General features: G+C 46.7%; 1 protein-coding gene across 1 annotated transcript in view; it reads left to right on the plus strand.

The window, feature by feature from the left end:
- The window catches only part of ADRA1D (adrenoceptor alpha 1D), a 49,229-nt gene extending 35,285 nt beyond the window's left edge, over window positions 1-13,944 (plus strand). The window contains exon 2 of the mRNA XM_086747385.1: window positions 9,415-13,944. Within this exon, the coding sequence (XP_086603511.1) occupies window positions 9,415-9,983 (569 nt within the window). The 3' untranslated portion in view covers window positions 9,984-13,944. The remainder of the gene's footprint in view (window positions 1-9,414) is intronic.
- Window positions 13,945-25,111: the final 11,167 nt, after the last annotated feature.

Genomic DNA, 25,111 nt, shown 5'->3' on the forward strand with positions numbered 1-25,111 from the left:
AGCGTCTTTGCTTATTATTTGCAACCCATGCCTATGGTTGGATTTTTGCCCATAAGACATTCCACCTGTGGTTTATTCCTGCTGCAGATGGCAGCCAGTCACCTTGTCCGTAAACGCTTCCCTTCCCCGAGGGCTGGTCGTACTGGCTGCATTACCCAAAAGTGTGCCCGAGATGCTGTCGTGCAGAGAAGAGACTCCCAGGAGCAGATGCAGCAAGACCTTCACGCTCAGGACGCTCCCGTGTTTGCAGAATGGAGAGCCACAGGACCGTTCCCCTCTGAGTGACACGCCAATTTTCGCACTGCCCTGGAGGGAGCCTAGCAACCCCGCACGGCCATTGTGTTCATTCAGATCCTGGGCCAGATGGAAATTTTCTTTTCAAAGACCATTCCAAGCGTGTTTCCTCTGTTTAACCGTCCAGGCAAGAATCTCACTGTGGTCTCTGCCGTGCTCACTGTAACATCAGCACGTGGATTCTAGTCTTTTTCCTGCTCGAACAGCAAGAAAAGAGCTCTTGTCTCAGTTACCCTGATTTTTTCCTTCTCTCAGGAGACTTTTTTTTTTCCCTTCATTTGCATCTGGCAAATAAGAACCTTCCTGATATCTCACTTTGTATTTGCCAGATTGGCCAGTCTTCCAGACTTTTTTTTTTTTTTCCTAATTTTATTTATGTCCTTTTGCTGAGTCTCATGATTTTGAAATTTGTTTTAAAGTCCCCATTGGGGCTGGAGTCAGGCCATTATCTGTGAATCATTAAGGAATAGGCAGTTGGATACACATATATATTTCCCAAGCGTAAGAAAAATTGAAAAAAAAAACCTCTCAGTCCTCATCCTGCTGGCATTTATAATTCAAAAGGGTGGTTTTGTCATCATGCCACAGGGCTACACAGTTGGAAAACAAGAGATTCCCTTCTTGGCCATTCTACAGGGCTCTATACATTTTTAGATCAATCCTTGCAGTGGTGAGCCACAATCCCTTGAGATAAATTAACTATTCCTTTATTACCTTGAGCAAGACTTTCTTCTTTATAGATCCACAATGACAGATGGAAAGCAGTTCAGGCAATGAAGCTTTGTGCATGGCGCTAGCATGGGACATCCAGGTCCTCAGAAGGAGAATGCAATGAGTGTAACGACTTTCTGGGGTTTTTCTGATGTTGTTTTCAGCTATGTGTCTCCAAACAAATGGCCAGTGCTCGCCCAAAGCCTCTCTTGGGCCCCATGAAGTGCCCCAGTGATTCTATGACATAATTACTCTCTTGTGGGCATTGTGAATCTCAGGAGGAGCAGGCGGTGTTGCGTGGCAACTCACCAGAGTGGATCTTCAGTCTGAAACAGAGACTTTGCATTGCATGTTCTGTGATGTGGCATCAGGGCGTACGGAGGTAATTAAGGGTGCAGGGTCTTCTGGGACAATGTTGGGGGACTGGAGAGTAAAGTTCTTGTGGCCTTTTGGGAATGGTCTCTGGAGTGAACTGTTCCCTGGATCCAATTTATCCAGAGAGGTCTAGTTGGACCACGCTGAGCAAATTAGCACAATCCAAGACCAGAAATTACTGGTTAGCTTTCTGTTAGGTAGCAGTGTAGATGCTCCTGTGTGGCTTTTCACTACATCACCCTTCACCACTATGGGAAACTCACTGGTTAAATTCTTCCAGTGATGAAAGTCCTATCCTGCACAGGAGAGAAATTGATTCATCGGAAGGATTGGTAACTCCTCCTAAGAGAGGAGGAGACCACCAGATGCCAATGACTTTAAGGGTGAAATCCATCAGGAGTAACCACGGATGCCTATGAGCCAGGAGTTTGGGTCCAACCATCTGAGACTTAATGTGATCCACCTGCCCAATACAGGCTTACACTTAAGATGAGATGGATCACTCCAGTCTCACCGCAGAGTCTACCAACTAAACCATTGACAGTAAGAGGAACCCAGGGACCTGCTCACATACCTAAATTCAGTTAGGTGATTCACAAGACACTCAACATTTTCAGGAAGTTTGATGCCTCAGAAACATCCTCATGGCAATGACGGCCATCAGTGGTCTAGATTCATGAGACGGCTTTGTGAAAAGCTCTGACATGAGCTTTGAGGGGAATAAAGGGCAATTTCAGCCAAAGTCCTACTGATGTGCTGCAACTTACAGGAATGCTTTGGAGACATCACCAGGATCATACTACCTAGAGGTTAGGGAACAGATTTGGGGACTGTGAATTAGAAAAGGCTCTACTGCATTACCCTTCTCTTGTTAACAGGCAAACCCCACTCAGCCTTCAAATTTGAGATCCTGCTTGAGAGTGTCGGCGTTTTTCAGAGCCCTTGAGCCCCCTAAGGCAGTCTTTCCTGCCTTTGCAACCACCCCACCAGCCCCAGCCTTAATCATGCTTCCCTGCGCCCCATCACACCACAGACTGCCCTCCCTCCGCACTGGGACCCCTCATGTCAAATACACACATCCTACTATGGGCTTTGGCATTGCCAGGGGCTCTCCAGTAAGGCCCAGGATGGGCTCTTCAACCGTCAGCTCGGGACAACCCAATGCTACCAAGAAGGTCAGCAATGAGCAGGGGAGGGATGGTTTCTCCCTGCTTTTCGTCTCAGACAGATCAGGGTGCAGAAGTCAGAGCAAGCAGGCATGCCTACGCGCAGAGAGGCACGCAGGCAGCTCGTTGGGGCTTTCATTGGCGTGACGGAAGCTGTCACTTATCTGTGACATTGTTTATGGGGTCAGCTGGAAGGCTCACGAGCCTGAGGAATTCCAGCTGATATCCCAACGCCATCGTCCTCAAGGGAAAACGCTGGAGTCGCTGCGAACATGCTGTCCTCCTCCCTACGCCAAGCAGCTCTTGGATCCGTCCTGGGAGAGCAGTGAACTCCTTCAACACTCCAAGACACGCCACCAGCTGCAAAGAGGTGTTAACCCTCTAGGAGCCCTGATATGCCTACAGATACCCAGTGGAAGTGGTCAACAGCAGATGGAGAAGGTCGGGAAAGACTAATTAGAAGCTGGGATCCCCAGTCCCACACATAGGCAGAAATCCTTGCTGATACCCAGTCCATTCTCCCATAGTCCCATAGCTTGGCAGTCACATCAGGGAGGTTGTCCATCATGGGGGCCCAGGAAGGAGTTGGCAAGGGAAGATGTAAGTTGCATGATGAGCAGAAAGTGGCATCTCCTGATTGCTTCAGACCAGATTTAATTAATCTAGTTTGTGAGAGCCAGAAAGAAAGAAGGAAGAGACTTTGACTCTTTCTTTGGCCAGGAGAGCCCACAGTGAGTTTCAGTAGCTATAGTACCTCCGTACTTTGAGATTTTTCTATACCAGCTGCAATTCTCCTGACTTGCTGCTCTGGGAGTCCGAGACCCCTCCTGACCTTTGAGGTCACATTCAGGAGAAGCTCAGGTGGTAGGACACATGTCCCCACCACGGGCCTAATTCTATAAATGGACTTCTGGAGCTTCCTAACCCTGGAACAGAGAGCTTTTGCACCTTGGTAGATTTTTTTCTATTCCATGAGTTTGGCCAATCATTTTTTAGCAACCATAGCCTCCTGCTGCAGAGACGTCTACAGCTGAGCAGCATGCTGTGAGATGGACCATCTCCTCTTCTTTGCTTTTAACCTACCACCTGCTAGTATCCATCTCCTGTGATGATTCTTGTATTGCAGAGGCCATGAATAATATCTCCCTGTTTACCTTCTCCATTGCATTCCGCTAACACCTGCAAGGTCCAACTCTCCATAAGCTACTTTTGTCCAGGACCTTTCCTCTCACAAAGTCCACACCAAGCAACAGCAAGGCCCCTTGTCAGCCTGAAGGATCCTGCTGGTCCTTGCCCTTCCCATCCATGGTGGGATGGCATTGGGGCATGACTTTGGCACTTTGTTTTTCCCACCTGCCATCACATCTGCAGCATTCTTGTGCCATGGACTGTTCAGAACATGCTGTAAAGCAGGGACCTTTTAAAACAAAGATGTCCTTGCCAACTGCGGCGGAAAGCAAGCCTGCTCATGGATTCTGGCTGTGTACTGGGAGCCAGGGCCAGAATTTAGATTGGACTGGGTCCATTTTCGTTTGTGCATTTGTCTTTTTTCTTGTTTTGCTTTATTTTTTTTGAATGCTGAACACTGGGACCAGCAGCTCTCCAAACAATCCAGTGATATCACCTTCAAGTGAGTCATGGGGAGAGCAGGGTGGAGAAGTGCAGTCAAGGAAAGATCATGAGATTGTGCTTGCTCAAACAATCTAAAAAAAAAAAAAAAAAAAAAAAAAAGGATGGATATGTGTTTGCATATGTAGAGTGGAGATTGCATCCACTAGCCACTGAACACAGAGTGTCACAATTTTGGAGAGCCTGCCCGTGGCTTCAGAGATTTGTAGGCAGCTGTTTTTTTTTTCCCCAGATATAAGCAGGGTGACATTACCTATGGAAAAAAAAATGTGTAGGCACACACAAAGTATCCACACATAGTATAACACACGTATGAACACCGTGCACACACACACATGCACACATGCTGTAGAACACCAAATAAATTAATTTTTTGCTTTCACTTCAGAGCACATACCTTAGAATCACAGAATGACAGAATGGTTTGGGTGGGAAGGGACCTTCAAAGGCCATCCAGTCCAACCCCCCTGCCAGGAGCAGGGACATCTCCAACCAGATCAGGTTGCTCAGAGCCCCGGCCAACCTGGCCTGGAATGTTTCCAGGGATGGGGCATCCACCACCTCTCTGGGCAACCTGGGCCAGTGTTCCACCATCCTCAGTGTAAATTTTTTTTTTCCTTATGTCCACTCTGAATCTACCTCCCTCTATTTTAAAATCATTACCTCTTGTCTCTTTATTGGCTCAACTTTTACACCACCAAAAATAAAGAAATTTAATCTTCAGATCATATTTAGACTGAGTCCAGTCACTTTGCACAGACGTGGCAGCTTTCCCTGAGCTCACCTGCAGCTTTCTTAATTTCTTAATGATCCTGAAGCCAATTATCTAGTGTTACAACAGGACCCGCAGTCCTTGCTCAGATCCAGCTCGATCACTAGGATTCAGACTCTACAAGATGTAGAATGACCTTTTATAAAATGATAAAGGGTGTAAAGGCCTCAAGAGGAATTTCAGCACCTCCGGCAGCATTATTATAAAATTTGCAAATATTAGGAGAAGACAAATTCCTCAGCAGGATCTCCATAAGCCAACGTAGAGCCTTCTCAACAAGGCAGCTGCACTTCACCCTCTCTCAGGGCATCATATGCTGAGATATAACCAGGATGTCTCATCCACCAGGAGAGAGAACATCCCTGGGTAGGCAATCAGGATCGAGAAAGGGCACCTCAGAGGTCTGTCTCTACTCCCCAGGCTCTCTCTTTGTTTCACATGTGGATTTGATTAGGGGGGATGGAGACATCCCTGCTGGGAGCGCTACCCCCAAAAGTAGCAGTCGCATTCCTGTAGGGCAAGTCTTGTCTCCATTATCCTCTCCTTGTGAGGACTCCGAGGTCGCAGATTGTCCAGCACAGAAGGGGTTGCTGGATCCCAGCACATGTTCTGCACCACTCATCATACCAAGGCCACCCCAAGGGTGGATGTCCACAAGGTAGATATCAGCACTCCCCGCTTTGGAAACTACACCAAGCTTTGCCATGAAGTGTCAATCTGGATGTCCAAGAGAGGTGTCCAGGGGGCAAATTTTGAGTGAGTAGGAAGAGCTCCTCTTTGAAACAAGACCGGATTTCACAAACTGTGCTGTGACACAGGTACTACAACATTTGGGCTTCCTGTTCTTTGATACTGCCTTGCTCTGGCTTTGATATTGCTGGGGCCAGATCATCAAAAAGTGCTCTTACACTGAGATATCAGGCTAGACTGCTGGTGCATCACTCTGTGTTGCTATACCTGATGTTTTACTCCTATTTTAAATTTCTGGACTTTGGAAGCATCCGACTGTGTTTCCTGAGATCTTCAAGTGTCCGTTAGCACTGTCTTCCACGCATCCTGACAACATCTATGCTCCTATTACAACTGTTACAAAGCCCAGTCCAAAAGCTCTCCTCTCAAAATGTTGTCGCGTAAGAGCACATTTGCAAGAGCAAATTTCTTCCACTCTACTCATTCCCTAAATAAGACCCCTCAACTCTTCATCATGTGCAACCTCCCAGTGCCTATCAAGAGAGTCTGATGCTCCAGCATGTACCAGCCAAGGTCCTGTCCCGGAGACTCCCTGCCTGGTTCTGTTCATCCCAGCGTGATCAAATGAGGAAACTATGGATGCTCTCAGCACACGTCTCTTCCAAGGGGCACGCTTATTTGCATGGTAATGAGGATGGTAATGAGCCCCTTGTCTTCAGATGTACACAGGGTTCTAGCTGGTGAAAAACAGCCAAAGTTGAAATTCAGGGAATTCATAGCTTTTTTTCTCTTTTCAGTTTGTATTTTTTTATCTGGATGCAAAAGATAAAGCATGTAGTACGGAAACTGCATCGTGCAGTGAACCGCTAAATGGCAGATATAAGTTATTATTTTAACAGCCATCAGGCTGTTCAAGTAAGCAGCAATCTCTTAAGTAGCCTGGCTCAAGTGGTAATTACTAGTCTAATTTCTAAAGAGACCCTTCTTTTATTTGCTTTGTTACCACTGCTTTTTGTTTTCTTTTCCTCTCTCTCAAAGTTAAGAAATGTTAAATAAAGTTGCAGCTCCTCTGAGAACCCAGCGTGCGCTGCAAACAAGGTTCAGAGCAACATTGTGAAAGAGTTTGTGTTAATTAGTCATTTTTTTCCAGTGGGGAAACTGAGGCAGGAAACCTCTCCCTGACAAGAGAATAAGCAGGATTACATGCTTAATGAAGTCCTTCGCCCGACTTGGCCCCAAACATTCACGCTGAGCTGTGGCAGGGTCAAGCCTGGACAACGCAATGTCTTAGGGCTGAGAGCCAAGGATCGCCTTGCAGAGAGCACAGGGCTCTGGGAGAGGCTGGTCCTTGGACAGGATGGAGAGAGGGGAGTCTGGGCAGGAAAACAGACCTACCTGCTCTTGCTAAGACCTGAGATTGAGGAGAGGAATTGATATCAGGCTTGGAAAGCCATCGCTGGTCTACGTTGCCCAAAGCATCGGATGGCGCCTGTAGGTCCAGGGTGGTGGGTGTGAGAAATGGGGAAGGCTCAAAGCTGTGGTCAGATGAAGAATGGAGGAGATGCTACCTGGAAAGAAAAGGGGAATTGCCCCAGCACCACTGGAATGTTTAAAAATTTCTGGATAAACGCTCAGGGGTGGTGTTTCTGCTGTGGTTACAATTGGATGCCGTGATTCAAGCAGCCTAGCACCAACCTAGAAAGCTCACCACTGTCCCAGAAATAAACCCCTCCAATCAAAACCAACCAAGGTGGGGTCACTGCCTCTACAAAACCTAAGCCCAGTGTTCTTACTCTCTTCAAAACTACAGGCTACAACACCAGCGGCTGCTCATTAAACTTCAAATGCCATTCATTTCCATGACGGCCCCAGGTCTTTCCAGCACAAAGATGTCAGTCCTGCTTACTGTCCTTACTCAATGCCTTCTTCAGCACATATTGACAGCCAGCATGTACTCCAGCCCTACGACTTGGGTTGGCCCTTGGCAGATATTTAAGATGCATGGCTGCTTCTGTGCTTTCCCTGCCTAACCATCAGGAAATGCTGAGATCTGTCTTTATTCTCCCACGTCCCCATGATGGAGTAGCCCATGTACCTAATGCTGAGTCTGGCTGGAATTTTTGCAATTTTTAGGGATGGGTGAAAGAAAGCTTTGCTGGAACCAGTGCTCTGGGTTTCCTGGATGATGGTTTTTCTCCAGCAAAGAGCTTGAGGAGCTTTTATGTAGTGTCAGTCCCAAATTTCTGGCTCCTGGCACCTGATTTACTGTTTTGACACCAGGCGTTTGAGCCCAGCGAAAATAATAATGATATCCAGAGCTAATGTTATTTACTAAAATACAAATTAACGCTCAGCCACATGGCGGCATGATTTGACATCCAGAGCTAAAATTAAAAGAAAGTAAGGCTGCGTCAGAAAGTTATTTCAGATCTGAGTGGGGAATGCTGTGATGGAGCCATGTGAGAGCAACACTGACATCTTCTGGCTGCAAAAAAATTCCCCAGCTTTTTCACCAGGAAAACTACAGGGAACCTCCAGCACAAAAGTGTAAATAGGGGTTGGGGTGGACAAAAGAGCTTTTCAAGTAGCGTGTACAAGCTGGGGTGGTGGATATTATCTGAGCCCACTGTAAGTGTCCACCTTAGCATCACTGCAAAATTTGAAGACAGAGTGCATGATATTGGGCAACAGGTTGCCCAGAGAGGTGGTGGATGCCCCATCCCTGGAAACATTCCAGGCCAGGTTGGCCGGGGCTCTGAGCAACCTGATCTGGTTGGGGATGTCCCTGCTCCTTGCAGGGGGGTTGGACTGGATGGGTTTTAAAGGTCCCTTCCGACTCAAACTATGCTATAATTCTGTATTGATGGCCCAAAATACATGAGTGTAGGAGGTGGAGGGGTGTTGCTCTTCCATCAGTGCAGGTGACAGGGGTCAATTCCCCCTTTTATGTAGCAGTGGTGAAATGTGCAGTGCAGCACATTGGAAAAGGCAGGCACCAAGGACTGCTCTATGCAAACCAGCCAAACAACAATTTTCTCTCACTGATCTGGTATGGGAAGGGTCCGTCTGCCTTGTGCTGATGAACCAGGGAGGTATACGGACCATTGAACTTGTTCTCCAAAATAATATCCTTAGCCTCTGCTAAAATCTCAGAAAGCAGCCTGGCGCCAGGACATGGAAGACGCCTCTTGGGTGCAAGTCTCCTGCATCAGTTCAGAGCAGGACGGCTGAACCCACATTGAGGGAAACAGTTTTGGCCGTAGGGCTGTTGGGTCCTGCAACAAGACTTTCAGTGTCTCCTCTGGAGTGGATTCCCTTCAAAAAATAGTCCATGCTGGACTAGATGGGATTAGCTGGATGGTGGTCTGGAGAGAGTTGTGAGAAAAATCCTCCAATCTGATGCCCGTGTAGCTGCTGCAACAATTAATAGCCTCCCTCCAAGTGCATGGGCTTGCCTTGATGGCTCACAGCTGCATTTGAGGGTGCTGGATCCATTCCTATGAGCCCCTTTGTGGTGGGGACTAGGAGGCTCCTCTCAATGACATGGTATTATCCATCACTATCACTTTAGGGTCAATGCCTTGCAGTCCTGCAGGGGCCAGATCTTCACTCTGGTGGCGATGGCATTGCTAACCAAGGACCTAACAGCAGAATCACACCTTCAGCCTTTTCTGCAGGTCTCACCTCTTCCAGACTGGGCTGACTACTACCCTTGCAACCCTGTGCTGCCATACCCTTCCCCTTCCTCTAACCATATTTCTTATAATTTCTTCCAAGGTTCTTTCTTCCCATCTCTGAAGCCCTCTGAAATGGTCTTCAAGGTCATCTTCTGGCTGGGATACTTCAACAGCTGCGTGAACCCCATCATCTACCCTTGCTCCAGCAAAGAGTTCAAGCGAGCTTTCATTAGGCTGCTCAAATGCCAATGCCACCGGAGAAGACGGCCCATCTGGCGCGTCTACGACCACCACTGGCGAGGGGCCTCTGTGAACAGTTCAGTGCAAGACTCTGAGACGGACCTGAGGCCCAAGATCAGTACTCTGAACAGCTCGTTCATATTTAACTCCTCCTTGCAGGAGAGAGCCAGTAAGAGGCGAACACTCAGCTTCAAGGGGTGGAAAATGCTCACTCCTTTCCAGAAACCAGCATCCACCCAGCTGAAGGAGAAGATGAACAGCCTTTCTAACAAAATACGGGGTGGCTCCAGCAAAACGGGGGTGACAGCCACCTACAAAACCGAGGTGGAGTCTGTCTCTATTGGAATCCCTCATGACTTCACTGAAACCATCGACTATCAAACCTATGACTTAACAGACTGCTGTGGGCTGCGGGAAACAGATATTTGAAGCCACTGGGACAGCTGTTGATGGTTTCTTTAGAGGTATCTAGCAGAAATGTGAAGGGATACCATCTGTGGGTCTGTCAGGTGGACTGGAAGCAGCAATCAGGTATAAAACGCAGTTGCCCAAAGGTTATCCAAGCATTCCGCACCTGGAGGTCAGCCCCTTCTCTGGGGTTATGGGTTCCTCAAGTAAGAGCCAATGGCATATCCCATTTTAATGAGCCATGGCAGGAGGGGAAGATATGGGGTGGATATGGTCTTAGGATAAGAGCTGTTTCCTCCACTGGATGGTTATCTTTGACTTTGGAAGAAGCTGTGCAGTTAAGGGAAACCAGGATGTCTCCTTTGCCTTAAAAATACCACCACAAAATCTAATGGAAAGAACAAACCCCAAAAGATGCCAACCCTGCCTTAGTACATATGATCATGTTTCCATCCAGAGGCAGCATCCAGAAAGGATGCTGTCAAGCAGCAGCTAGGAGCTGGTCCGTTAGAAAATGGGTTGGGAGCTTGTAGGTCTACACAGCTGAATAAGACCTCCAGCTGAGGCCTTTGTCTTGGAGGGCGAGCAGACTGTGATATTCCCAAGCAGGGTGGGGAGATCCTGGCTCTCAGCCACCGTGTCTGCCGCAACCACAGCTTTGCTCCTTCCACATAACCTGGTTTTAGGCCAGAGGAGTAGTCCAGATGTATACCCTGATGCCAACGGGTGTGCGGGTCTCCCTTCTCTTTAAGGCCAACCTGTGACACATTTCTCATTTCACTTCCCAGTAAAACACTTGCAACCCACCTTGCTCGAACACACATCCCTCTGTGATACAGAGAACAAGCAACTCCTTTTGGTGTTGGCCATCCCCAACGTTTTTCTCTCCCTTTCTTGCTCTTGTTGTCTCTCTCGAACAACATGGAGGAAAGATGCATCCTAGGGAATTCGTTCAGGTCCATACTCAACCTGTGCTGTGGCTCAGGAAAGGTGGGATGGCTGAGTTTGGGGCCTGTTTCTACTACCTATAGAGTCAAAGCTAAAATGGAACTGACATGCAGTTGGAGGTTGCTCACATAGATGCATCTTTTCCTCAGTCAGGGTCATGGCCCCGACTCTTCTCCCAAGAAGTGTCCCACACACCCGATACATCAAAGCCTTTGGTGGCAACCAGCAATTGCCCTTGGTTATGTCCACTAGCATGGTCAAAAATAATGCTGATGAGGGGGAGGATTTGCCCTTCTCACAGCCCCATAGTGTGAGGTCCCCTCAGGAAGGCACCATGGCCTCCTCTGGGGACCTCAGGGAGGTAGGAGCCATGACAGGCCCACCTCAGCCAGGCTCACACATACCATGCTTCGCAACTTGGAAAAATGGTTGCACAAACTCTGCTTGGCCATGTCTTTTCGGCACCGGTTTTATCAAATTTCAGGCACTCAATGAGCCACAAAGAGATATCATTAGATAGAGCTGTGGGCAGAGGCACGAGGCATGTAGGCAATGGAGGCAAAATCTGGATCTGAGGTGCAATGTCTCGAGCCAGGTGAGTAAAGAATAGGAACATGAAGTCAAGGGGTGCAGACATGACACTGAACGTGTCCTGGATGGAAAGTTGGAAAGTCATCCACATCAGCACTTCCCCTAAGCCAATTCAGCGTCTCTCATGTATGTGTCTACAGAACGCCTAGCTAATCCTCTTAAGGGTGGCTGTCAAAGGAGATGAAAGGCTCCTAGGTGCAGCAAAGAGAACGTCACCTCTCCTGCTATTCGTTTGCTTTAAATGAAACAGAGGAAAAATCAGACTTCTTTTATTTTTTACCTTTTTGTACAGTGCATCCTGAGACACAATATCTGGAGTTGGCCCTGTCTCAACACCCTTAACACCCTTCTGCCCTTTCCTCAGTGTAAGACTCAGAACTGGACAAATTACTGCACAAAGACTGCAGGTTTTGTCCAAATATTTTCTTCCCATCAGCAAACCCAACCAAAGCACTTTACACTGAACCCAGACCCACTACTACCTGTTTGCAAGTGGCAAGTGTCCGCAAAGTGTCTACCAAAGCAAGGAGCCAGTGCCCCATGGGAACCTCTGTGGCACCTTTTTTTTTCCCCTGTTTCTTTGGCCTTCAAGGGAAGTGAGAGCCTCCAGTGACGATGGGGTGACACAGAAAGTCATTTTGCAGTGTAAGGACTGCAGCTGCCACTGTTTTTCTGGGCGTTTTTGGGGTCCTGATGGGAGAGCACACTGCTGGCCCTGGGGACGTAGCAGGGAAGGCATCAGGGACAGGGAAGGCAGTGAAGAGCTGGGATGCCCAGACAGTCAAGGTGAAAGCATTCCTCCTCCCACCTTCCACCCACCTCTCAGGACGTGTGTGAACACATGCCTCTCTTGGAGGGAGTAGATACACCCAGTTCTGTATTTTTGGCCCTTGTTTTGCTGATGCTGTTTTGCAGGTCTAACACATGCAAGTCCATAACGTAAGAAATTTAGGGGCACAGTTTAGGACAAGCTGATACAGATACCATCAGAAGTTAAAGGCTAGTCAAGGAGAAAGACAGACTTTTGCCATTAAATCCCCTCTGATGCTCAGGAGCAGATTTTTCTGGTGTCTCTCCACAGCCAGACACCCATAGCACACGGTAACATGTGCATCCGTGACTATACAGATACACATGCACTCTTTGTTACGTACACATAAACGTCATCTCCAAAACGGCAGACATTCTCCTATAAACAGAGACTTTGCAGGGGCTTTCAGCAACTGCTGGTGAGCAGCTCATTCCCAAGAATTAGTTGAAATTATTGCTTACACTTCACCCTGATCTCTTAAATACAAGTCTTTATTTTTTTCCAGTTTTGAAATATTTACATTGACAGCCTCCAGCCCCGTGAAAGCATCCATAAGGGAAAGAAAGATTAATCTGGAGTTTTGCTACCTCACCATCCCAATTTTTTACAGATCTACAGGGCAGAAAATGAGGATAAAGTCCATTTAAGCACATATATGCATACACACAGAGAAATGCCCAAACTCTGTCTCATTTACTTTTCTCCGTTGTAGTCCTGCCTGCGTTAGATCAGGCCCCAAGAGATGCTCTAGAAGTGCTGTAGGAAAGTCTTGAGCTCTGCTGTGCTGCATTCAGGCAAAATACTTGTTTCTCACCTAAGCCAGGGCCCCCTTTTCATTTAGCAGCTTGCATCAGAAGAAACAATCCCAGGGCTGGGCTCTGAGGTTCTACCTTTAAAGGCCATTTCCAACCCAAACTGTTGTATGATTCTACAGGTAGAGTTTCATGTAGAGTAGGCAAGGCTGCCTTTGTTGGCAGGGGGGGAAGGACAATGCCATATGAAATATGACCTAAGTATCTAAAATTGCACATTTCCCTCTGATTCCCTTAATCTCCAAGGTCTCCCAACTTTGGAAACATGGCCTCAGACCTTCAGGATGTAAATTTGGTCTGATTCCATTGACTCCTCTGGACCCACAAGGGTGTGACCAGCTGAGGGTATGGTCCCATTTCTCCAAATTTGCCAAGCAGGTCATTCCCCAAAGCACCCATACCCTGGTTACCCAGAAGCTCTCACCTCATCGTTGCTGGCTTTGTGTCACTATTGCATCATCAGACCTCGCTGCTTCGACAAATCGAGTGTGCGGGATGGTGACCAGCGGCTTTTATGTCAGTAGACTCTCAGAAGTTCTGTTTAAGGGGGAAGGAAGATCCCTGTCAACCTGAGGTGGTCTGCAGTTGGGTTGCATTACTATTGTTTACAGTGTGTATATAAGTGTACATTTTCTTTAGCAGACATTGGAATTTTTTATGTATAGATTTTTATTTTTCATCCCCAGAAGTATTTATTAGCCGGAGTATTTCTGTTTTGTGATTCAAGTTCCGTCAGACTGATGTAAAGCTCTATGAAACAGAATGCACATATTTTTGTTTGTTTGTACCAAATACATGCACAAACCTGTCTAAAACGTTGCTGCGAATCGTTCTGTCTGCTTTTTAAAACGGAGGTTGTAGGGCATAAGGGAGGGAGGAAGAAAAACCTGCAAATTACCTGCCATTGCTTTTTTCTCAAAGACTTTTCCTGTGATTTCACAAGGATAATCGCTCCACTTGCAAGAATTTATGATGAAAACAACTCGTAAAAAACAAGGGGTGAAGGGATCACACCAGCCATGTCTTCTCCGAGATGCTCCCTGGAGCAGGAGGAATCTGGATGCAGCCGTGACCCATGGGAGTGGAGAAGGACATGAGGAGGGAAGGCTGTTGTGTAGTTGGTGGTCAGGAGCAAGCTCTGGTGAAAGAATTTCCACCAGAGTAGGGTTTTTAAACAAAAACTCAAATTTTAACTCATTGAGGATTTCTCTGGAAAATTTTCATTTTTCTTTTAAAGTTAAAATTCCGGTGCCACTCACAAAACCACCACCCATGGGGAAATGGAAATAGCATTTCTTATGCTCCCGGCTCACTCCAGGTACTCCATTTCACAAAAAGCAGCCTGATGGTACCTCTGGATACTGGGCACGGGTGGTTTTGGGCTGGGTATCATGGGAAGGACTCCGAGCTGGAAAGTTCAAAGAGGAAAACCACAAAATGAGACAAAACACTTGCCCCACCTCTAGGATGACAGAGTAATACTATACAGCAGAGTCTGAAATGTGGTGAAGGGAGAAACAGAGCTCTGAAAACATCCAACAAGTACTCCAGAAATATTTATTTATAGCACAAGTGACCAAACACGGCCCAAGGCTGGCTGTCCCTTGGGGGCGGCTCCAGGCAGAGGCGACGTGAGCAGCCACCAAATGCAGCTGAACAGCTCCTGGGGAAGATTGTCATGAATTCACCCTGCGTTTTGCTAATGCTCGTGTGTGGTTGAGTCAGGCTGATGCTGGGGAAGAGCGATGGATGCTGTGTTGCCTGGTGAGCCTGCAGCAAAGGATGCTCTTGACTGATGCTGCTCACACTTTTTAAAGGGACTCCTTTCCCTTCTGTATGACTGTCAGGCCAGGAAGAAAGCAGTAGGTGCTTTGCTGTTGAATTCTCCAAGAGTATGATAAGAAAGACCCATGCCATGGCCACGAGGACTGAATGAGCCTTCTGAGCCTGGGCATGTTGCTTTTGGCATCCTTCCTCTCCCCAGGTTTAATCCATTAGGAACATTGTGTGCCCTGAGCTACTCAGACAGGGTCAGAGGCCAGAGCTACCCAGTCCTGCTGTCTGTCAGAGCCTGGGCTGGTGTCCATGCGTCTCGCCCATAAAAGACCATGCATCTATTACTGCAACCTCGCGGGGACCGTATGTGGCCTGTGCAACTGCCAGTGCCTCCTTCTCTCCCCTGCCCCATGCACCCCCAAATCTCTTCCTGCTGCTCACCAAAATCCACGCACTCCTCACACTTTCCATGTGCTGGATGGCATTGCCTGGGCAAAGTGGATCTACTCAGAAGGGGAGGAGTGCTGGAACATCTTGATTCTGGGAGGAGTTTGGTTCCCTTGTCTCACTGCAGGTCTTGGTGTCCCTTCTCCATGGCACAGTCCCTTCTCCATGGCACAGCCCTTGTAGACAACCTCCAACTACAGAAAAGGCTTTCTTCTGCTCTGGTGGGCAACCAGGGGGCAGGTGATTTGCAAAGCACCTTTCTACTGCTGGTCATGATCCAAAACGCAGTCAGTTATGAGAAGCATGTGCTCTTTGATTGCCAGCGAGGTAAGGCGCACCTCTAAATGCCTGACGATAACTGTCCAACTAAGTTCATTACTATTTTTAGCTTCTTTTAAAAATTTCTATTCAGGTTTCAGGGAAGTCACTACACGGCATTTCAGTTGCTCTCAGCTTTATGATGGACTTGTCAGGTTTTGAGGCTCAGCATTGGCTGAGCTGCTGTACTAGGGTCCCAGCAACTGAGCACACCAGGCCGTGACCACCCAGGCTCCTGAAAAGTTAATTATACTGTCTTCCAGGTCCCACTCCAACCTAACAAATCCCCCGTTTTGGGAGATGTCTGGACACTCCTAGACAGCTTCTTTCCTTCCCCCAGGACTTCCCTTTGGACCTGACTAGCCTCACAATCAACATGTCACCTCACCCTACAAAGTCTCTTCTTGCTTTCCTCTATCCTGCCCAGCTGCTTTGCCTGTTTAAGTCCCACAGATCTGTTCCTCTGTCCCATTCTAGGAAGCTTTCACCCCAGAGTCGCCACACTGCTGGTTAAACGCAAGTGGTCCTGCCCCAAGACCTTCCTACAGGGTTTTCTGCACACCCTGAGCCTGGCACATCACAAGACAGGAATCTCACCAGGAAAACCTGCCAGGGACAACAAGAGTTTACCAAAAATGCTGCTGAGGCTTTGTGGAGGATCAGCTTTTGGGATATAAGAGACATGTATATATATATATACACACATGATATATATATCTGAGACAGGAAAATAAAGGGAAAATCAAAAGGAGATATAATATGAAAACATTGGATCAATACTTGACAGCAGTTGCAGCTGAAAAGTGTAAGTTAAGGAATTTTGGAAAAGAGATGGAGAATAGAAGAGAGAGAGAAAAACCTTGAAAATGTCTTTGCACCTCTGAATAAATCTGTGATGTACCTACAATTAGACTGCTGTCTGCTTTTCTGATTAGCCCAGCTCAGAAAGGATAGAACAGACTTAGAAGGGGTTCAGAAAAGGCTGACAAAGATATGGGATAGTTTTCCTCCAAAGAATAATTAAATCAAAGTGCACTTTCCTGGAGAAGACCGAGGAAGAACACAATGCAGGTCTATAAAATCAGGAGTGTCAGGGAGAAGACAAATAGTGGATGGTTGTTCACTGTTTCTCATAAAACAAGAACTAAATGACATCAAACTCAATTTTCAAAATGAAGAAAGTGAGGCAATTCTTCACATGGCACGTGCTTAAGTGGTGGAACTCATCACCAGGAGATATTGCATCTGCCAAAAGTCCATAGGGGTTAGAACAGCAATTAGTTGCCTTTGTGACAGAAAAGTTCATCAAGGGCTGTTGGAAACATTTATACAGTCTCTGAGCCGAGAAGCCCCTGAGGCAGAGATTGTTGTCAGCTGGGAGAACATTTCAAGGGATCTTTCACTGCAGGCTTTTTCTTTTCCTCTATCCCTCCTGAAGTTTCCATCGACGGAGAGCAGAGACTCAGCTGGAAGGACCCAGGCTCCAAACTGGTACAGCCATTAGTATGTCCCCTTCACCTGGATGCTGGGTAGCCCATGAGTGCCACAGTTACATCGCTCGTTTCTCTGTCCATAGGCTAAAATGAGAAAATATGCCGAAAGCTCAAGACCGGTCTCCAATGCACATTAGATCAACAAGGTCATACCATTTTTCCATCGCTGTGTGCCAGTTCCCACAGGGAAATTTCTCACACTGAACACCACTCAGGGATTGAAAACCTTCTCCCGAACAGACTGACTCGTAAGATTTTTCCACAGAGGGCAGCCTTGTAGCCAGGGCCAGGAGTTGCCCAGAGATTTCCCAAGAGACTTCAGCCATCTTGTGCAAAGGTTTCAATTTCTTTTCCACTTTCAGACCTCTAAACGTCCCTCCATGGAGACACACATCATGCATAGTGACACTAAGGCCACTGACGAGTAGGTTTGCTTTTCCTAGGTACCTTCAGTGGGATTCAGCTCACAGACATCTCCATTCCAATAAGGTGTTCATGTATGAGCCAGATTGTGAAATTCTGTTGTGGAGATCTGGAGGGAAAAATATTGCCTGAATATAGGTGGTTTATACCATTTGAGCCATCCTTGGTGATCCAAGACATCTGCACATGGTCAGGAAATAGGACACAAAACCTGTTGTGCAAAATTGGCTCAGGAACATGGTAGAAGGACCTGAATTGTTAGATGGGAGGCGAAGTAGATGTTGGGCAAAGAACAGGCAGAAACTGAAGTTCTGGCCCCTGCTTTTTCCTCAGAGGAACAGAATATTTACTGTGGTTTAACATGTCATCAAAAGTCAGATGAAAGCTTGATTTGCAGGATAGGCCAGACAGACCATCCTGTCCCCACGGCATCCTGAGAGACAGAGTCCTGCCAAGAAGGTCAGAAGGACAAGTCAGAGATAGTAACCTATCTTGAAGTCTGATGAGGTCAGAAAAGAAAAGGTTTATAGCAAAATGTTCAGTTCTGTTCGGTTCAATAAACCAAACTTATCCAACTTTAAATATTTCCTGTGTGCATTGCTGGTGGATAATAGATGTCTTGGGGTATGGACGGTAGGGTGTAGACATCAAAAATAATTTTAATGCGTTTTCTGGAAATATTATCTTGTGTTTATTATGCCCAGCTCTCCAATTTCATTTTCACAATGCAGTCTCAAGCATGACATTTCACATAGTTTGGAAATTGCTGGACTCCCTGCACGTCTCTCGCCTACGTTCAAAAAGACCAAAGCAAGACAGGGACTCTGCCCACGATAAGTCCATCCGACCAATGCTAAAAATCTCACGTAGATCATAAAGAAAGCATTTGGGTATTTCACAGAAAATCAAGGCCCATTCCAGCTCCTATGATGAATATTTGCTCTTCTTTCCTCCACAGCTGTTACTTTCTGGATGGGAAAAAATAATCTCCCTAAGGGCTATAGTTGATTCTGAAATCTCCTTGAAATACGACCACAATTAAGTAGCAGCATCACTACTCAGACTCTCAGCATTGCCTGTTCAAACCCCACTGCTGCCTCCTAGCAGATCTGTGGTTGCTATAAAGCCTGGTAGAATAACACATGGATCAGAAAATTGAGTTCTGTTGGAGGAGGAGGTTTTTTTGGAAAGAGAAGATCCCAAAGACTAGCCCAGTCCATGGCCAGGAGGCTTCAGGTGGCAAGGTCAGAAGAGAAATACCATTGCAAGGGCCTTTCTCCTTGTGAAATGGAGAGTTTCCTTTCCCAGAGTTTCACAGAAGGTGTTTGAAACACATAATCCTGACAGGAACACAAAAAAGACCCAGAAAAGCCCAAAGGCCAGCGCACACCGATCTGAACATGCAAGGGAAAAATACAGCTACGCTGCGTGATCCCAAAAGCTCTTTGTCATTTACCAGTTGCCTTGACACGGATTGGAATTTCTCGACAAATTATTGGAAAAAAAGAGAATGCCCTGGGGTAACCTTGTTTTCTCCACAGCAAGGTAGTTTTATGGGTTCGAAAGGCTTGCTACCTCGACAGCACTAACGTTAATCTGCGAGGAAATTGCTGTTGTTTTATGCAGGTTTATTACTACAGCCTCCAACAGATGATTCACAGCACAAATCCAATTTAACTTTGATTGCTGTGGTGCTTTTATTTCTAACCTGGTTTAGGCTTGCAAGTGTCAATGTTGCTTCTCAAAGCTTTAGAGTATGAGGGTTTTGACAGTGTATAAATATGTTTTTATATAGGTATATATTCATATATATATGCATAAATAGATACATCTACAGAGATATAAATATAAGATATGTAATATCACATGTGTAATACCTTCATATGACAATGAAGGTGGTGGAACACTGGCCCAGGTTGCCCAGAGAGGTGGTGGATGCCCCGTCCCTGGAAACATTCTAGGCCAGGTTGGCCGGGGCTCTGAGCAACCTGATCTGGTGGGAGATGTCCCTGCTCCTTGCAGGGGGGTTGGACTGGATGGGCTTTGAAGGGCCCTTTCAACCCAAACCATTCTATGATTCCATTCTATAAATACATATAGATTGTACCCTTCAAATATTTTTTATGCCTTCTTGGTAAAAGGACCCTTCTGTCTAACTTTATACCCAGGCTGTGTCCCATGTCCTCCTGAGCCAGCAGCTTCTATCCAAAGTTGAGCTCATCGAGTGCAGCTGCTGAATGACCATGTGGGTGACGCAGAAATCAATGAGTTTTCTCATATTCCGTTACCGAAACCAGTTGCCCAGAAAGGATGTGGATTCTGCATCACTGCAGTTCAGGGAAATATTTATCTTAGCATTTTAGATAGGATGGATTCTGCTGCAGGTGGTGGGGTAACCAAAGCCTTCTGAGGACCCTATGAGCCATATGAGGAATCATATAAAGTTGGATTTTTTCCAAGTTTTGTGAATTGACCACATTGCTGATTGCACTACAGGCGTTAACCCCACCTCCAGCTTTTCAAACTGAGCAAGGATGAACGACTGTGCCAACAAACTGCCTGCAAAAAGGAATAAACATCCTCCCGCTGATTTATTTACAAGTAGACATGGTTTAGCTTTTCTTTCTAGTCTCCATTGACTCTTATTATCTTGTAAATGGTTATCCTTCCTCTGGTATTCCTCAGAGTCATACATGCTTCAGTCGAGCTCCTCTCTCTGCAGACCACAGCGACCTCGTGGGATCTGGGCAAGCAGGACTCTCTCATTCGACGGGCAAAGGACTAGTAAAGCCACTGCCAGGAAGCTGAGGTTAGGGAAATTAACAACCAAGTGAGCCGGGGGAGTAATTAACAACTGGAGTACATTTTCTCGAAGGTGTGAGAGATTCTTGAAATGCAAAACTTGGGAGAGAAGAAAAGAGAATATTATTTTATAATGTATGCTCTGGCTCAAAGAGAAGTAATGAGCTTGATGTAAAAATTTGCTCTCCTGCCCTGCTTGTACAGGAGTTCAGGCTAAAGTATCAAATTATGCTGTCTGGCCTCAAAAATAAATGTTTTTCTGCTTGACTTGGCAAGTCCTGCTGAGCTTAAAATATTGCCCAAAGATTGCACCTGTTTTGCTGAAAGGAGAAAATACACTGCGCGGAGGCATCTGCTGCTGACCCAAAGGAATTTGGATGGAAAGGTCTCCTCTCCTCTCCCTCAGTAATTTGTTTATTTCTTACTTTATTTTTAGCGTTCATTTTCTTTGCATTACAGTTTTTCTATCAAGGGCCCCGTAGCTATTTTTAGCTGGTGGAAATTAGCCAGGCAAGTTATTTTTTCACTTTTTTCATTTAGGTATTTGTTTTGGAAGGCAGCAGAGGAAGGAACCTGCCTGACAGCTTGAGAGGTCTCTGCCTTTATCTGTCCTCCCTTTAAGCCAAGGAATCGGACTTTGACTCTCAGGGCAAGCGAAGAAGTGGTCACCAAAGGGCCTCAGACAGGTGAATTTTTCTTGTCTCCTTTTTATCCTACCTCCAGGTTCAGCGTCCAGTTTACCCTGTGGCAATAACTTCATCCTGTTGTGGATGGGCTGCCCAGTGAGCTCTGACATGAGATGAATAGCTGTTCCCTCTCTGCTCTCTGTAGATGGGTGTAATTTACTCAAGGTTTATGGACCACCATGCTCATCCTCACCGTCTCTTTTCCACGGAAGCAGTCCTATCCTACTTAGCCTATCTGAATATGAAGTTTTTCCAGACCTCTCCTTTCCATACTCTCCTTCCCTTGACCTTTCCCAGGTCCATTGCATCCTTTTTGAGAGTGTGTGGCCAAAGTTAACCTGATTATTTCAGGTTGTAGTCCCACCAGGGATATCATTAAGTGCATAACATCATCATGCACATGGCATAATGATATTTTTCTTTATTCTCCGTTCTTTTGCTAGTAATTCCTAACATTTTATTGGCCTTTTTGACCACCGCTGAGCATAGAACTGAGGTTTCCATTTCAGCTGCTCACAAAGAGTCAGCGTCTCTTTCCTGAATGCTAATGACTACTTTTGAGCACTCGACCATCTCTGCATAGATTTTTCCTCATCTGCATTGTTTTGCATTCATCAGTACTAAATTCACCACCTGCTAATCCGTTATCATGACATCTCTTCCACAAATATTCATATTTAGCATTAGCTTTGACTACCCTGAATAATGAAGGATTGTCAGCAAACTGTCGTCGGGCTATTTTCCTTTTCCCAGATCTTTCTGGAACGCAGCGACTATTATGGGACCCAGCAATACCTTAAGGGAATTCTAATAGCCTTCCTCCACGGTGAGAAATGACTGTTGAATAACACTTTTTTTGCTTCTTCTGTGTTTATTCCACCAGTTATTAAACCAGAAGACCTTTTACCTTATCCCATGACAGCTTAGAGAGAGCTAGGAAGTGTTTCAGGATGGAAGGCTGAATATTGCGCACAAGACTGTAAACACTAAGAAACCTTCATAAAAGAAGGCAATATTGACTATATGGGAAAGAAAAGAGGAAGAGTAACAGATTATATCACTGGAAAGGAACTTCCAAAGGACATTAGCTTGTGGATACTGTGTATGGTATGCGTCACATGCCAGCTTCAGTAGAACAAATTCTTTTTTCCACAGCAAAAGTCAATGTGACAGGCAACTGCAAAGTAAAAGGGTCATGCATTTATTTTAAACAAGAAAATTACATTTGTGCCAATGTATTCCTAAAAATACTGGTAGCAGCACAGGAAAAAAAAGTCATGGGCAGTGAACAGACGCAAGGCAGGCTTTGCATGAATTAATTTAGTCCCATTAATAATTTAGGTAAATATGAAAAACCAAAATCCATAATTGCACTAAGTTAGAAATCATAGAATCATAGAATCATAGAATGGTTAGAGTTGGAAGGGACCTTCAAAGGTCATCTAGTCCAACCCCTCAGCAAGAAGCAGGGACATCCCTGACTAGATCAGGTTGCTCAGAACCTCATCCAACCTGGCCTGGAATGTTTCCAGGGATGGGGCATCCTCCACCTCTCTGGGCAACCTGAGCCAGTGTTCCACCACCCTCAGTGTAAAAAATTTTTTCCTAATATCCAATCTAAATCTACCTCCCTCTGTTTTAAAACCATTACCCCTCGCCCTATTGCAACAGGCCCTACTGAACAGCCTCTCCCCATCTTTATGCACTGGAAGGCTGCTCTAAAGTCTCCCCAGAGCCTCCTCTTCTCCAGGCTGAACAGCCCCAGCTCTCTCAGCCTGGCCTCACAGCAGAGCTGCTCCAGCCCTCTCATCATCTTCGTGGCCCTCCTCTGGACCTTCTCCAACTGGTCCATGTCCTTCTTGTGTTGGGGGCTCCAGAACTGGACACAGTGCTCCAGGTGGGGTCTCACCAGGGCAGAGTAGAGGGGGAGAATCACCTCCCTTGACCTGCTGGCCACACGCCTCTTGATGCAGCCCAGGATGCAGTTGGCCTTCTGGGCCGCAAGGGCGCATTGCCTGCTCCTGTTGAGCTTCTCGTCCACCAGCACTCCCAAGTCCTCCTCAGGGCTGCTCTCAATCCATTCCCCACCCAGCCTGTATTAGTGCTTGGGATTGCCACCACCCAGGTGCAGGACCTTGCACTCGGCCTGGTTGAACTTCATGAGGTTGGCACGGGCCCAGCTCTCCAGCCTGTCAAGGTCCCTCTGGATGGCATCCCTCCCCTCCAGCGTGTCAACGGCACCACACAGCTTGGTGTCGTCGGCAAACTTGCACTCTATCCCACTGTCCATGTCGCTGACAAAGATATTGAACAGGGCTGGGCCCAACACGGACCCCTGAGGGACGCCACTTGTGACTGGTCTCCACATGGACATCGAGCCGTTAACCACCACTCTCTGAGTGCAACCGTCCAGCCAACTCCTTATCCATCCATCAAACCCATGTCTCTCTAGTTTAGAGAGAAGGATGTTGTGCGGGACAGTGTGAAAAGCTTTGCACAAGTCCAGGTAGATGGTATCCATTGCTCATCCCTTGTCCACTGATGCTGTCACCCCGTCATAGAAGGCCACCAAATTGGTCAGGCACGATCTGCCCTTGGTGAAGCCATGTTGGCTGTCACCAGCCACCTCCTTGCTCTCCATGTGCCTTAGCATGGTTTCCAGGAGAATCTGCTCCATAACCTTGCCAGGCACAGAGGTGAGGCTGACCAGTCTGTAGTTGCCCAGGTCCTCCTTGTTCCCCTTTTTAAAAATGGGGGTTATGTTCCCTCTCTTCCAGTCATCGGGACCTCACCAGACCGCCACGACTTCTCAAATATGATGGCCAGTGGCTTGGCAACTTCATCCGCCAGTTCCCTCAGGACCCGTGGATGGATCTCATCAGGTCTCATGGACTTGTGTACCTTCAGTTTCCTTAGATGTTCCCGAACCTGCTCTTCGAGTACAGTGGAGGGTTCTTCATCCTCGCAGTCCCTGCTTGTACCTTCCACAGCTTGGGTGGTGAGACAACAGCCCTTGTTGGTGAAGACTGAGGCAAAAAAGTCATTGAGTACCTCAGCCTTCTCTATGTCCTGGGTAACCAGGACACCGGTTTCCTTCCGGAGGGGGCCTACATTCTCCTTGGACTTTCTTTTGTCCCCTACATACCTATAGAAACTTTTCTTGTTGCTTTTTATATCCCTGGCCAGATTCAATTCCGTCAGGGCTTTAGCCTTCCTCACCTGATCCCTGGCCACTCGCACAGTCTCTTTGTAGTCCTTCCAGGCTACTTGTCTCCTCTTCCACCCTCTATAGGCTTTCTTCTTCACTTTCAGTTGGTCCAGGAGCTCCTTGCTCATTCACGCTGGCCTCCTGGCCTTTTTGCCCGACTTGCTCTTCATCGGGATGCACCTCTGCTGAGCTTGGAGGAGGTGCTCCTTGAATGTGGACCAATATCTAATGTAGCTTAAAAATATTCCAATCCTGAGGTCTTTTCAAGGGGTAATATCTAATGGAGGGATCAGGTACAAAAATAACTGAGAAAGAATTTAAAAATATCTTCAAATAAAACTGGAATCTCTCAATGGAGTGCAGAACAAAGGAGAAAAAGGCTTTCTGCTCTGCAGCTCACTATGAGAAAGGCTGAAAGAGGAGCTGGGTGAACCTCATGCTTTGAGAGTCTTAGATCAAACAGAGCAGCCGGAATCCCATCACTAGTTGAAAAGAAAAGGGAAAAAAAAGTAAAAAGAAGGAAAAAAAACCCAGACCTTCCCTTTTGCATAGGCCATGAATAGTTAATCAAGGAAAAGAAAAGTTAAACAATTATTCTGCTTCCCCACCCAGAGGAGACATCTGGCCATTGATTCTGGTGCATCAGCAGATCTCTGGGCGATGTCCCTAGGCTCCACCAGTCTGGGGAGGGTTGTCAGTTTGCTGGAAGGTCAGGCTGTTGTGCAAAGGGATCTGGACAAGCAGGACCAGAGCAGGCCACAGTAGCAGTCAGGAGTTTGGAGCACGCACACAAGCAGCTTGGAGCTGCGTTCATCCAGCTTGGAGAACATAAGG

The sequence above is a fragment of the Chlamydotis macqueenii genome, chromosome 4, assembly GCF_036417535.1.
Source record: "Chlamydotis macqueenii isolate bChlMac1 chromosome 4, bChlMac1.mat, whole genome shotgun sequence".
Lineage (NCBI taxonomy): Eukaryota > Metazoa > Chordata > Aves > Otidiformes > Otididae > Chlamydotis > Chlamydotis macqueenii.